General features: G+C 43.7%; 1 protein-coding gene across 9 annotated transcripts in view; it reads left to right on the top strand.

Moving 5' to 3' along the window:
* Positions 1-12760, top strand: part of fbrsl1 (fibrosin-like 1) — a 317456-nt gene that overhangs the window by 217112 nt on the left and 87584 nt on the right. For all 9 annotated transcript variants that reach the window (XM_006805436.3, XM_087848891.1, XM_006805435.3 and 6 more), the window contains one exon: positions 8611-8640. In XM_006805436.3, the coding sequence (XP_006805499.2) occupies positions 8611-8640 (30 nt within the window). The remainder of the gene's footprint in view (positions 1-8610; positions 8641-12760) is intronic.

Here is a 12760-nt window from a genome sequence, read left to right as displayed (position 1 = left end):
CTGGAGCTCTAGGTCAAACGCTGCCAGTGTTTTGTGTTCATCTTCGTCTCGTCTCCCCAGTGCTCCTCTAAATTATTCACAGCCTGAAGTGTGCGATGTGGCTGCCTCCTTCTTCCCTCTCTCCTCCTCCAGTCTAGATTCCTCTCTTACTTTCTTCTGTTTCCCTTTCTTTCTTTCTCATGTGACAGCTTGTTTCAAAATCCCCCAACCCGTCCCGCATCCACTCATCTACCATCACCCACCCATCTTTTATTAGTGACTCCATCTCTCGCACTTCTCCTTTCATCCTAGCTTTCTTGCTTGATTCTCCAGACTAGACTCAGTCATCCCTTTTTAGGTGGGTAGGCTGCCAGCTGTTAGTATCAACTCCTTAGCTGGTAGCTCCTGCTCTCACTCGACATCTTTCTGCCTCCCTCACGTCGATCTCGTAGGATCTTAGAGGCACTGGTCGGGTTGACAGCGAGTCCTCCCCCGTCTGATTTTCTTTATCTGGGTGACTCGTGAGAGAAAGTGCACGCTGAATCCTCTCGTATTAAACATGTGCCTGTTAATCATTAAGCTCTTAAGAGACGTCCTGTAAACAAGAAAGAAAGTAACCGAGGCAAAAACATCAATGACATGGCAGGGTTAGAGTTTTTAGTATTTGGTCCTTTATTGTCTGTGGGCGTGTCAGAATATAGCAGGCACTGTTTTAATTGGCTGGATTATCAGATTTTATCCATACTGCAAAATGCACACACAGTGCATCTGTCTGCAAGTGGGAGATTTTGTAACACATTATTATTGTGAGGTCAACAAGGAAGATGCAAGCACTGGTATCACATCCTGTCTGGGCAGCAGGGGTTGGAGGATGAAGTGTGCCCCTCGTGGCTACCTGAGGAGAGAGCAGAGCAGAGAAAGTAGTTGAATCTAGTTCCAGCTATTGCCACAGGACACTCATTTGTAATTCTGTTCCCTGCCTATGATAACGTTTGATCATTGCAGAGGGGGGGACGGGACGTAAGGGAGCTGAAGGTTTCGCCCTCGCTCTTTGGCCTCCCCCCCCCTCCCGCCGAACCCTTTACCCGCCCTCTCGCATTTGCTGTCACCCAGTATGAATGCCCCCTCTGGCCCGATGACAAGTCTAGCGTGAAATGCTTGGCTGCCCCCTGAAATTAGCAGTAGAGCCCCCCGGCGGCACATGCTTCTCATGACCAGCACACAGTGGGCTGCCGCCAGATTCTTTTCATTATGGCTGTGGCCTGCCAGCCCCCTGACTCTACCTCCTTCTGCCTCTTCCTCCATCCCACCCTCCCTCTCCTCCTCCTTCCCCCTGTGTGTCAGCCAGAGCTCAGTAAACAGCATCTGTAGTGCTCATCACATTACTGTCGTAGGGAGGAGAGAGTGAGAGCCAAGTCCTCTGTGGGGATTGCTGTTATGCCCGTGCATCAAAGTGTCCGCATGCATATAAGTATTTGCATGGGTGTAGTATTTTATTTCATGCAAGCATCCACAGTAGCTCGTATGTATATGCACATATAATGTGTGCACATGTCTCTGTTGGCTTCACAGGATTAGCAAAGGAGAGAGAGTTAGTAGCAGTAGTACAGAGCGAGAAAGAGTCAGAGAGAAGGGGGGGTAGCAGTACAGAGCAATGCCTGGAGGCTCAATCTGTTCCTCACTGAGCTATATCAGTGTTAGAGACGGCGGCTCGGGCCGCGGGGAAGCCTCCACTCGCTCCATCAAACTGTCAGGCAGCCAACGGAGCTGCACAGGGAGACTCTCAGCTGCCCCCGGGGCCAGTTCAAGTCAACATCCCATTTCCTTGCCTCCTCGCCTAATTTCTCCTACGCCCCGACTTAAATTTCCAATGCCCAGTGTCTGCCGCTGCAGCTCAGCAGCAACAGGCCCAGGGCCACGTCAAAACTCTGGGAGGTACCGAGCGTTGCGCGCGCGCGTCCGTGCACGCTAATTTCTGAAGGCAAGATAGCACTAGCTGCAGTCAGCAGAGAGGAGAAGGAGCTGCAGGGGAAAGACCAAAGAATAAAGAAATAAGTAGAAAAAATAAAAAAAACATAAATCAGTGTTTTATTTTTCTCTCTCGTTCTCCCTTACCTGCATGCCCATTTTTCTTCTTCAGCTATATTCATAACACAGTTGTGTATTCCCTGTCCCATCAGATTTCTGGCAGTTTCCTTTTTCTCTCCGAGCTGAATAAATGCTCCCTGTTCTCTCATACATCTGCCATTACTGTCTGTTTTCCCGTTGCCAAACTACTCCAAGGATCACACCAGCAGCCCAGCCAGCTCCGTCCCTCCCTCAGGGTTATCCTGAAAGCAGGGGGAGCAAGGCAGTCCTCTAATTTAGTGAAAGGAGGCGGGTTATCATCGTCAATCTGTCCACCCTCCCCCCCATCTCCTTCTTGCTCGTTGACCTCGCCAAATACCTTTCATAGAATTGAAACAGAGAGCGTCCAGGTCTCAGTGCTGTTTACGTGGACTCTGGGTAATGTTAAAGTCTGCTTAGTGTGGTCCCGGGCAAGAACTATATCTTTCCTCACCTCAGCTTGATTTACATGGCCTCTGCTGGCTCTTTACTTGAGTGTGTCAGCTCTACGGTGTGTCTGGCTAATGCAAAGAGCATTTTCTCCGACCCTGTCTTCTTCAACCCCCTTCACTATCACTCTCTCTCTCTGTCCTCTCTCAATGGGCCTCTGTGAAAGGAGCTTTTGCTGAAGTCCTCTCTTGTTTGCACAGCCAATTCCAATGTCCCAAGCTCAAATATGGTTTTGCGTGAGAGCCTGTCTAGGTCTGCCGGTCGATATCATTTCTGCCCGGTAGAGCTTTTTCTCTCAATCTTATTCCCCGTGGACCCTACATCTTCACCGAGATCAATACTTTCCTAATCCAGAGCTCTAAGGCTGACCCTGGGTAATCAGCTGACTTCCCATGCTGCCTGCCGAGGAGGTCAGGGGTCAAAAGGCTGTATAGATTTGATCCTGTGATCAAATCACTTTGCTAGGTGGTGCTTTCAGATACAGCTATTAGGGTCGAGATAAATTGCTTGATTTTTTCCCTCTCCCTGCAAAGTTAAATGCAGTGGTGTGTTTTTGCTATGAATAGCATTAATGCACCAGACTCCTGAAGCTTTTTACCCCATTTAGTTTCACCATAGATACAAAATTATTAGGTTTATCTGATCATCTAAAGATATGAGTAATTGATTTTTTATGCTTTGGTTCAGCCTGGTGCTTCACCACTCATCCATGAGCCATGGTTCTCATCGTCTGGAGCACAGGCCAAGAATTGCCAGTTCCCTTTCATTAAGCTTTTCCCGTAACAGGACAAGCAGTTGTTTGGTTAGAGATTGCATCTGCATCCTTCCATCTTCAGCCCTCTCTTTGCCCGGCTGCTGACCTTCCCCACACTAGGGCTCCCTCAGGCTCCGGCTCACCTTGGATTCAGTCTCTAACCCTGATTTGTTTTGATAAGCACTATGGCGGATGGCATCGTCCAGCTCTTCCAGGCAAATAGTATCATGAACGCAATCAAATCTGAGCTCTCCACTGAGTCGTGACAAAGGGTTAGCACATAAGAGCATGCAGCTAAAATGTCCTGCCGATAAATTATGAACGATGAGTTGAAGTTAAGCTTTGCCGCAGGGCCAGTGAGACTTTCAGAGCTCCTGCTGATGTTTCAGCCCAAGCAGGGGGTCCCCCAGTGGACTCGAGGCTTTGCATCCAGACCCCATCAGAATGGTCATGACGCCTACGCTCCCACACCTCATCCCAGTATCTGCAGGAGGGAAATTGCAGGAGAAAATTGGTGTTGTTCCACCAGTATTCGACACCGCTTCCGTCTGCGACCATCTAAATGGACCATTACCTCCTCTGTGTGCTCTCACTCCAGGAGATCCAGTTTGTTAGAGGTCTTCTTTTAGAATCAGGGGTATCTCAGTGTATGTGGCTGGAGAAATGTCTTATAAATTGAAGCCATTTCTTCCATCGCTGTAGACTTTTGCATTGCGGACACTTTAACTTTATACATTTGGATAAAACATCAAGAGAAGCAGATGCTCTCTCGCTGCTGTCGTGATGCAGTGGCCATCTCCCCGTCAGTAATGTTGTTTTGGGCCTGAGTGGAACACAACTGGTTGCTTATCAGGAGTTAATTTAGCTTTAAGCCAGTTCCTCGTCGTGCCATTGCATCTACAGTTATTAGATATGACTGTAATTTAGCAGAAACACACCTTACAGTGACTTTGAAAAATTACAGCCAATCAAGCTTTTATCACGAATAGTATTATCAAAGCGCTGACGCTTTTATGCTCTCCTCTCCTGCTTTTATTCCTTTTATTTACTGCTTTATTTATTTTGAGAAGGAACTGACAGTGGCACTTTAATGCCAGCAGCTCTCTCCTGCTCTCTCTCTTTTTTTTCCCAACATTTCTTGCAGCAAGCACAGGCTTGTGATCAGTATTCAGGAAGACAGTTGTTGACGCCATGCCAGCATTTGCGTTGCTGGGCAAGTTCCTCTTCTGTTCCTCTTTCTATCTCTGAGGCAGAATTCATGGCAGACTGTCCTCCGAGTGTGACAAGTGGAACTGTGTGATTAATTTGGCCAGTCGTTTTAATGTGCTCCGGGATGCGCAACGCTTATTGTCTTCCCCTTGCACGTCTATCAGAATCTGCCAGAGAAATGTCCAGGAGAATCGAGACATCCATCCCTCTCTTTCTGTTTTTTCTCCCCTCCCTCGTGCTACTCTCTTTCTCAGCCCTGCCTCGTTTCAGGGCTGAGCTACAGGGTCGTCATGGGGGCTAGCCCAGGTCGAGGCTTGGCTCCAGCCAGGGCCGCTGGCGGAATAAATCTCCTGTCTCTGAAGTGTTGAAAGCTGTGTAAATGTCAAACGCGTTCGTCTGATGTGCTGGCTGAGGGGAGGAGGGGTTGGAGAGGAGGTGGAAAGCTGGGAGGGAGGGTTTGTGGATGAGCCATCCACTGATTCTGGTCCCCCGTTGCCCTTCGTAGCTGGCGGTTGCCAGGTGCAGATGTTGCTGCTTGCTCCATGCCTCTGAAGAACTCGCCTTTTTTTTTTTCTCGTTCTTCTTCCTTTTTTTTTTTTTTTTGAGGCGGAGGGGGGGGGGGTACTGCAAGAGACAGAAACCACCAGGGGCTTGGCTCCTGTCAGGCAGCTTAGTGAGCAGCGTATCTTTTCGATTTTAACAATGTCCCCTCTGACCAGCAGACATGCTGTTTAGGGAAGCTTCTGTTTGAGGTTGTGGTTTTGCATTTTCACCATTTGGCTTTCTCGTACCTTCTTGCTGAAAATTGTTTTCCTCGTGCAGACAGTCAAAAGAAGCGCAGGGTGCTAAACGACGTAGCGCTGCTCTCGCCGACAACAATGCGTGCACCAACACGAGCCAATCTTGGACTTTTATCGCGTTTCTTTCTTTGAATGGCCCGAGTGTTATAGCCCAACAGGGCAATCACATATAGGCCTGACAAAAACTGCTGTAACACTGCCTATCCCTTCATCTCTATAGCATCCCCCCCGCCTGTTCTTACTGTTGTTTTGTTCCCCTCTTTCCACCTACCTCTCTCTCCCCTGCTGTGCTGTGCCTCTCTCTGTCTCTGTCTGAGCCCTAGCTACTATTCCTCTTTTCGCTCTGCTACAGTGCATGCTACTTGTAAAAGGATAAGCACCATGCTGTGCTCTTTTGATATTATTTTTCCTCCTCGCCAGCTCCAGCCTTGTGAGGCCTCATATCTAGTGTCATGGCTACCGCTGCAACAACAAGGCCAAGCATGCACCCAGGGAATAGACCGTGCCAGTTGTTCATCTCCATCACCTACGGTTTAAACTCGTCCTCAGTAATAGAATGGATCTCGCAACTGCTGTGAGGTGGAAGTCATCCGTTCAGCTGCATGCTAAGAATACATTTACTCCATTTTCTGCAGGGAAGGGGTAATGTTAGAGAGTGGATCAATTTTCTTTTCTTTTTTCGCAATTCATAGTTAGATGAAGATGGAGAGAAGCATTGTTTTGAACGTGATTTCTTCTAAAATCCCAGAATTCTGAGGGAACAAATGGGTGATGATAACAGGTTGTGATGTGCTCCTAACTACCAGTATAGAAATGGATTGCAATTAATTTGTCTGGGATTCACAGCCTGAATGGAAACTGATTGACAAGAATCCTTTGCCACTTTCTCTTCTTAATGCCCGGCACTTTGTAATGATTGTCTTTTGACAAGCACTAGTTCAAAGAAGAAAAAGAAGATATTTTGTACTAAAATGTGTCCAATATTTTCATTTTTTTAAGTACTGTGTGTGTGTGTGGGGGGGTGCTTTTAGGTTAATCCTACAGTGTTAAGGTCTGGTGTTCTCTGCTTTTGAAATGTGCGGTGTCGTACTGACAGATCCCTAAAGACATCTATTGGATTTAACCTGCTCTCTGAATATAAAGCAGTAGAATAATTTACAGATGGTGAAAATTTCACACTTTATTCAGTTAAACAACAGAGAAAAGTTTTTGAGATTTACCTAAATTTCCTCACATCTGTGTAAATGTTGGCATCTACACTGAGAAAAGTATTATGTTATATATAAATGGCACGTGAAGCAGAGAAAAATCTCATTTCTAGTTGTTGACGTCTATGCAAAGGCCTGAAATTTGTAATAATGTGATCAAGATATAGGTTAAGTTGTATATCCCTAGTAGCTTCGCCCTGTTCAGGAGAAGAACCTCTTACAAGCTGTTGCACATTGCAGTGGAAATCTCTGCAGTCATTGATTTAACTGTGATTTTTACATCTTATCAAAGAGTAAAGCTTGAAAGTTTAGTTGAGCTATAAGTGGACCTTTTAACCAGGATCAGCCTGAGCACACGAGCAAATCCTCCAGGAAACTGCTCAAAAAGAAGAAATATCGACATGAATCCCATTGAAAGGCAGGAAAATTCTTACCACTGTTTATATTGAATTACTTACTGAAAAGACTATTTTCCTTGTGGTGTTGCTGTGTGCACTATTTAAGCAGTTCATGACTACACTCTGTTATTCAGAGCATATACTTGTTTTATTCCCTCCAACAAGCGTATTTTCTTCCTGCATGTCTGGTATAAGTAAACACACATCTTACAGAGTTGTTAGTGATGACTCTGCAGCCAAGGACTCCTACCAACCTTTGGCATTGCCTAGTAGGAGAAGCTATTGGGCATGGACTCACCCTTGAACCCACACACTCACACACATCCCCCCTTTCTCCTCTCCTGAGGGATCTTGGCCACCGAGGCCTTGTTCTGATTACTCTCGTTACTTAATTATACATTTGGACCCACCACGCTCACGACAAAAGGACACTGTGCCTCCATTGACACAGCTCCCTCCTCATTGTGCCCCACTTTGAAAGGGAGTCAAACAAAATAGAGAGGGCCCACTTAAATATGTTGCCACAGGGACTTAATTGACAGATTGAAGGCAGTTTTTTTCCACCGTCGTCCTTTCTCCGTGTGGCTCTTTGGTTGAATTGCTCTGTCCCTCATGCATCCTGCTGTGAGGTCCAGTGGGCCTGGCGTTGCAGCTCAGCCACTCCTGTTTCCACAGCTTCTCCATCTTTGCGGTGTAACCAGCCGGGAGCCGTTCGTGACAAATGTTAGAAACAGACGCGAGAGCTCGTAAGGCGCATACAAGCTCAGGAATGTTGCAAAGAAAATCAAACAAATGCTGTTAGACAGGGTTATTGACTTTACCTTAACTTAACACATTTTTCCGGAGTAAAGGTGAAAATAATTTCCCGTATTTGTGCGAGTTTAATCGTGTTTTTGTTATTTGCCAAAAAGAGCTTTGTGCATGAACATACCAGGAATAAAAGGCCGGGCTCTTGGTATTTGCAGCGTTCTTGTCATCTGTTTGCAAAAAGTGGCAAGGTCTGACTTTTTTGAAATCTTTTTCTTTGATATTCTTTTGACTCTTTTTCATATATTTGATCCCAATCACTGCATATTTCATTGGTGAAATTTGAAGTGCTGAAGACAAACCATTTCTCTTCTTGACTGAATGGAAGGTGATTTGGCCTTTAGCCGTGCTAGAACAAGGTACATTTCAGAATACAACCTCTCTTGTTATTCAGTTCCTTTATCCCTGTAGAAGACTGACGTACAAATTAAAGACTGGTTTGTCACACCACGGATTTGAAATACCGCACTTAATAGGCACTGTGCTGGAGAATTCAAAGAACATAAGCTCTCTGCGTCCTTGAGATGCTATCGTCCAATTTTAAAGCACACTTAAAAGGCTAAATGACAAGCTGCAGCTGAATGCCAAGTCACTAAACAGACTCTTTATAATAGAACCCCGTGCAAAGTATTTTCATCCTTTGCAAATTAAAAGCAGTGAATTTGCGACAGAAACACCAGAAAGGCGTTTTGTGCCACTGTGCTCCTTTTGAAACTTGAAAAAACCTCTTTCAGACTACCGCACTCTCCTTTCCCTCTTCATCTGCCGTTTGCACTGAAAGCTGACAGTGAATGAGAGGTTGCACACAAAAATAACATCTGCACTGATTATGCTACTGGGGTGGGGAGCCAAATGAATAATTCCTTATATTTCCTGTGTCTGTCTCTTTTCTGTTACAGTGTGACAGCGAGAGTGACATTGACGACAAGGTAAGACTGCTTTTCCTGTGTTTATTCACCCGGCGCATGAAGAATCGGAGAGTTGTGAATAACAAATTTGAGCTCTCAACTGAGAAAGGGGAGAGAGTCATAGTGTATTGTTAGCGAACAAAAGAGAAGGGGGTAAAAAGCAACTGTGCCTGGTCCCAACACTGTTGATCATTCGAATCGTACGGAGCATGAAAGTGACAAGAAAAATGTTGCACATCAAAAGACTGATTTTCAATGTTGGTTTTCTGTTTTTTATGAAAAGACGCGGCACCTATTATTTTTGGAACACTTTATGCACAAATATTTCATACATATGCCTCCTAGCTTAGATCGTAGTGCGCGCTACATGCAGTAAAATCTGCATTTAATCTATTCACATAGCACATAACACCTTTATCTGCTTCTAAGTTACTCGACAGCTGCCGGAGTTTGTAACACTTGTGTTTTATTTTCAGTATGATGAACGACAGATTTACAAGTTACAACCAGAATGTTTAAAATATGCTTTAGTTGTGCTGCTAACTAGTAACACCTTGATTTTCTTCAGAAAGCGTCGTCATCAGGTTACCAGTTCACAATTCGACAGATGTAGTCTATCAGTTTCACCTCTGAGTGTTTGTAATCATCTCAGAGGTGGTTGGCTGATGGCAGGCACCTGGTTACAAGATGAAACGCCTTTGGGGAACCTTACGCATCCTAATTCCTCCACAGTTTAGCAATTACTCTCTGGTAAATGAATTTGATAGCATGCCTAATCTCCTGTAAGCTTAGCTCCCAGTTCTGTGGAAATGTCTGCAGCTCTCCCTATAAATAATACATTGATAGCAAGCCCAATTTGCATTAACTGTAGCCTGGCAAGTCAATAGGCTTTTATCTCTTCATTTAAGCGAGGAGGAACCGAGGGCACGAGCTAGTTGACACGACAGAGAGATGTAGCAGGCCTGTCAGTCTCCATACGGCTCCCTGGCAACACTGCGGGTGGAGGAGAGAGGGAAGTAAAGTAGAAGGAAGTGTTTCCTTCTAAGGGTTTTTGTTTCCTTGTTTACTTGAGACTCGTTTTAATTTTCAGTATTGAAAAAAAAAAAGTTTGGAACTACAGAAGTAAACATAAAGATGGGCAGGAGAAAAATCAAGAAGCGCTTTGACAGTTTTACAGAAACTCAGCTGTGTTTCTGTGTTGTTGGTTATGTGTCAGCCTGTCTGTGGACTGGGACGCAATTCAAGACATGGTAGACTGTTACACTGCTGCCAAGTCTGATTGTTGAATTTCGTGCCAATTATTTCACAGTCCAAGAGCCAGATTGTAGCTTCACCTTCTTCTCAGACTATTTTTTATTAGTATGTCATCAGGAAGTGTTTTAGCTTGAGAAATCTCTGGAAAAATAGTAATGCCACTTTTACTGCACACTAGTTTGTGCTCTCACTGTGAGAAACAGTCAGTGCATATTTCTGTAGATGTAAGTGCAAAAAGACGTCTTCCTGAGCAATCGATGTGGATCCTAAACCATAAGCAGCAAAGTAATACTGCAAGTGAAAATAACTTGTGAAAGTTACTATCAGTCAAACTATCTAAGCTTCAGTGTGGTTGCTAGCTTGTTTTTGGTCTCAACTCTTAGTTTCCATTCTCACTTCTAAGTTTTTTAAGTACAAGTTTCATGTTTTGTCAAGTCTATATTAAAGCAATACTGACTTGCCCATATGTACAGTGAAAGAGTCGCCAGTGTTATTATTCCTCTTGTTCACACACTGAAGTTGACTCATCTTAGTGTGATAGTGATAGGGAGCAATATTCACACGCTTGTTGTTTTCAGGGAGAATAAAATGAACTGTGAAGTTCAGATGAAACTAATGTGCATTTTTACACATAACACATAAAAATAATAAAACAACATTTTAAACATAAAGATAGTTTTTAATACTTGGATGAAAACGCTTTGGAGTCAGTGAATACCTGAAGTCTACGACGCGCTAATATCACCAAATGATTTGTTTTCCTCTCGAGAGCCTCAGCCAGGCCTTCACTGCAGCCACCTTCAGTTGCTGCTTGTTTATGGGTCTCTGCATTCACTTTTGTTTGCAGTAATTCAAAACATGGCTTTTTTTTCTCCTTTTTTTTAGCTGCCAGCTAATATTATTTTGACTTCAGCAAGCAACATATGGTAGGAATGCAGCACTGGAACACAAGAACCTAAAATGTATGCATACACTGCCAGTGTATAGTTAATTGTGGACTGGCTAGTCACACTGGACTATACTCAAAAATGATCATCTAACCCATATGGAAAAGAAATAGTAAAAACTTATATGATTTACTCATAAAAGTGGCCACTTTCTCATTACTTTCATATATTGTTTTAGTAAGTATCCAAAACATACAAGTTTCATCATATAATTTTTCAAGGGATCTTATATCTGTTTTCACTCTTGTATGCTTTTCATACAAGTTTCACACAAGACAGATACAAACTTTATAAGATTTATATACATATTTTCCATGTGGGAACTATCTTGTTGAAGAATGAAACTAAAAAATAATAATAATAAAAATTTTTATTAGATAAGTAAAAATGGGGGCCTCAAAAATAAGTGTTCTTCCAGTAGTGGTAAAGTTTCATTCCCACGAGCAGAGGTATTGACTGTAAACAAAAGATTTCTCCTAGAGCCAACAGGAAATGTAACAGAGCACCGGCATAATTCCAAAACTACGTTTCGCTCGTTCACTGTTGTGGATTTTTTGAAAAGTCTCTGTTAGTGTTGACGTGTTTTCCAAGCGTGCAAGAAGAAAAGAACATCTGGATAAAGGCTATAGCAGCCCTGCCCTTTTTATTCCCTCAGGAACACGTATTACCATAATCAAGGTGATGAGAGTTGCGAATCATCCATATCAAATTGCAGAGGAAGGGAGAAGAATGGGGGAGAAAAATAATTTGACAGGCCATCACCAAAAGCAGGAAAAAAATATGACGGTGTAAAAATTGGGTTCCATGAGGAGAAAGACAAACACTGTCATTTGTAATTGCCTGCACTCAGGATAACTCGACAGTGATAATTTCCTGCAACGTTTTGCTAAAACAGGTGCCAGCTCCTCCCGAATCTTTGCAGTGAAAACAAAGGCTCCTTTCACATCAGATTACCAGGCACCTGAACACCCACATTGTCGGGATTTCACAGATTAACTTAATTAGAATATTGCTTCCAGGTGTGCCCCCAGGGTGCAATCAGTTACACTGTATTTAAATAACACTGACGAGTTGCTACAGCAAAGTCAGTTTAGATTGCTGCACCTTGTGAAACTCTCTTGCATCAAAGCAATGCTTTGATATAGCACCCAATGGCGTGTGTCCAGAGCATGTCAGATTTGAAATCTTTAGCAATTGCCCAGTCGTTTCTAGTTAAGTGCGAGGGTGCCCCAAGAAATAGCTTCATATGAAACAAGCAATCAGAATCTTGGTATAGTGTTCACATAGTTACCAGTGTTTGTTGAGAGGCCTGTCATGTGATGTCATGTTTGACAATGAGAAGTATTCAGTGTAATTTTTTTAAATATACCCTTGATATTGGCTTGTCATATGCCTGCACCTCGGAGGCATAAAACAACCCACAAAATTAGGAATTCTTAAGCAGAACAGTCTTTTCACTGTGTTTACTGTCATTAAAGCAACGCTTAATGTGTTTGCACAAAGCTATGCTAAATTTGAAGCTTGCAAAGAAAGTAACCACAGCTTAAATAAGAAACAGCATAGCAACACAGAAACTAAACGTATTCACGTGAGACTGTGCTGCACACATGGGAACATCACTGTTAAGTCTGGATCTAAATACTTTGAGCTGCAAAAATGCTCTCATGTGCCCCAGAACACGTCTTAGCTCTGCAGAAAGTGAGTGATTGGTTGTGCTTGTAGAATAGGAAAATTAGTGTGCAGTCTAGGGCTGACAGGATTAGTCGACTAGTCACGATTACGTCGACTATTAAAATCGTCTACGACTGATTTAATAGTCGACACGTTGTTTGAAGCTTTGTAAGATCCCAAAAGACGCAGGAATAAGTAGTAGGATTTAAGAGTGTAATAACGGACTGAAACAGAAGATGGCAGCACTGCATGTACAAGGATGCCAGCTG

This window comes from Neolamprologus brichardi, chromosome 12 (genome assembly GCF_056152115.1).
Source record: "Neolamprologus brichardi isolate AB-2024 chromosome 12, ASM5615211v1, whole genome shotgun sequence".
Taxonomy (NCBI): domain Eukaryota; kingdom Metazoa; phylum Chordata; class Actinopteri; order Cichliformes; family Cichlidae; genus Neolamprologus; species Neolamprologus brichardi.
Note: the sequence above shows the minus strand (reverse complement) of the source record. Positions and strands in the feature narration are given on the sequence as shown.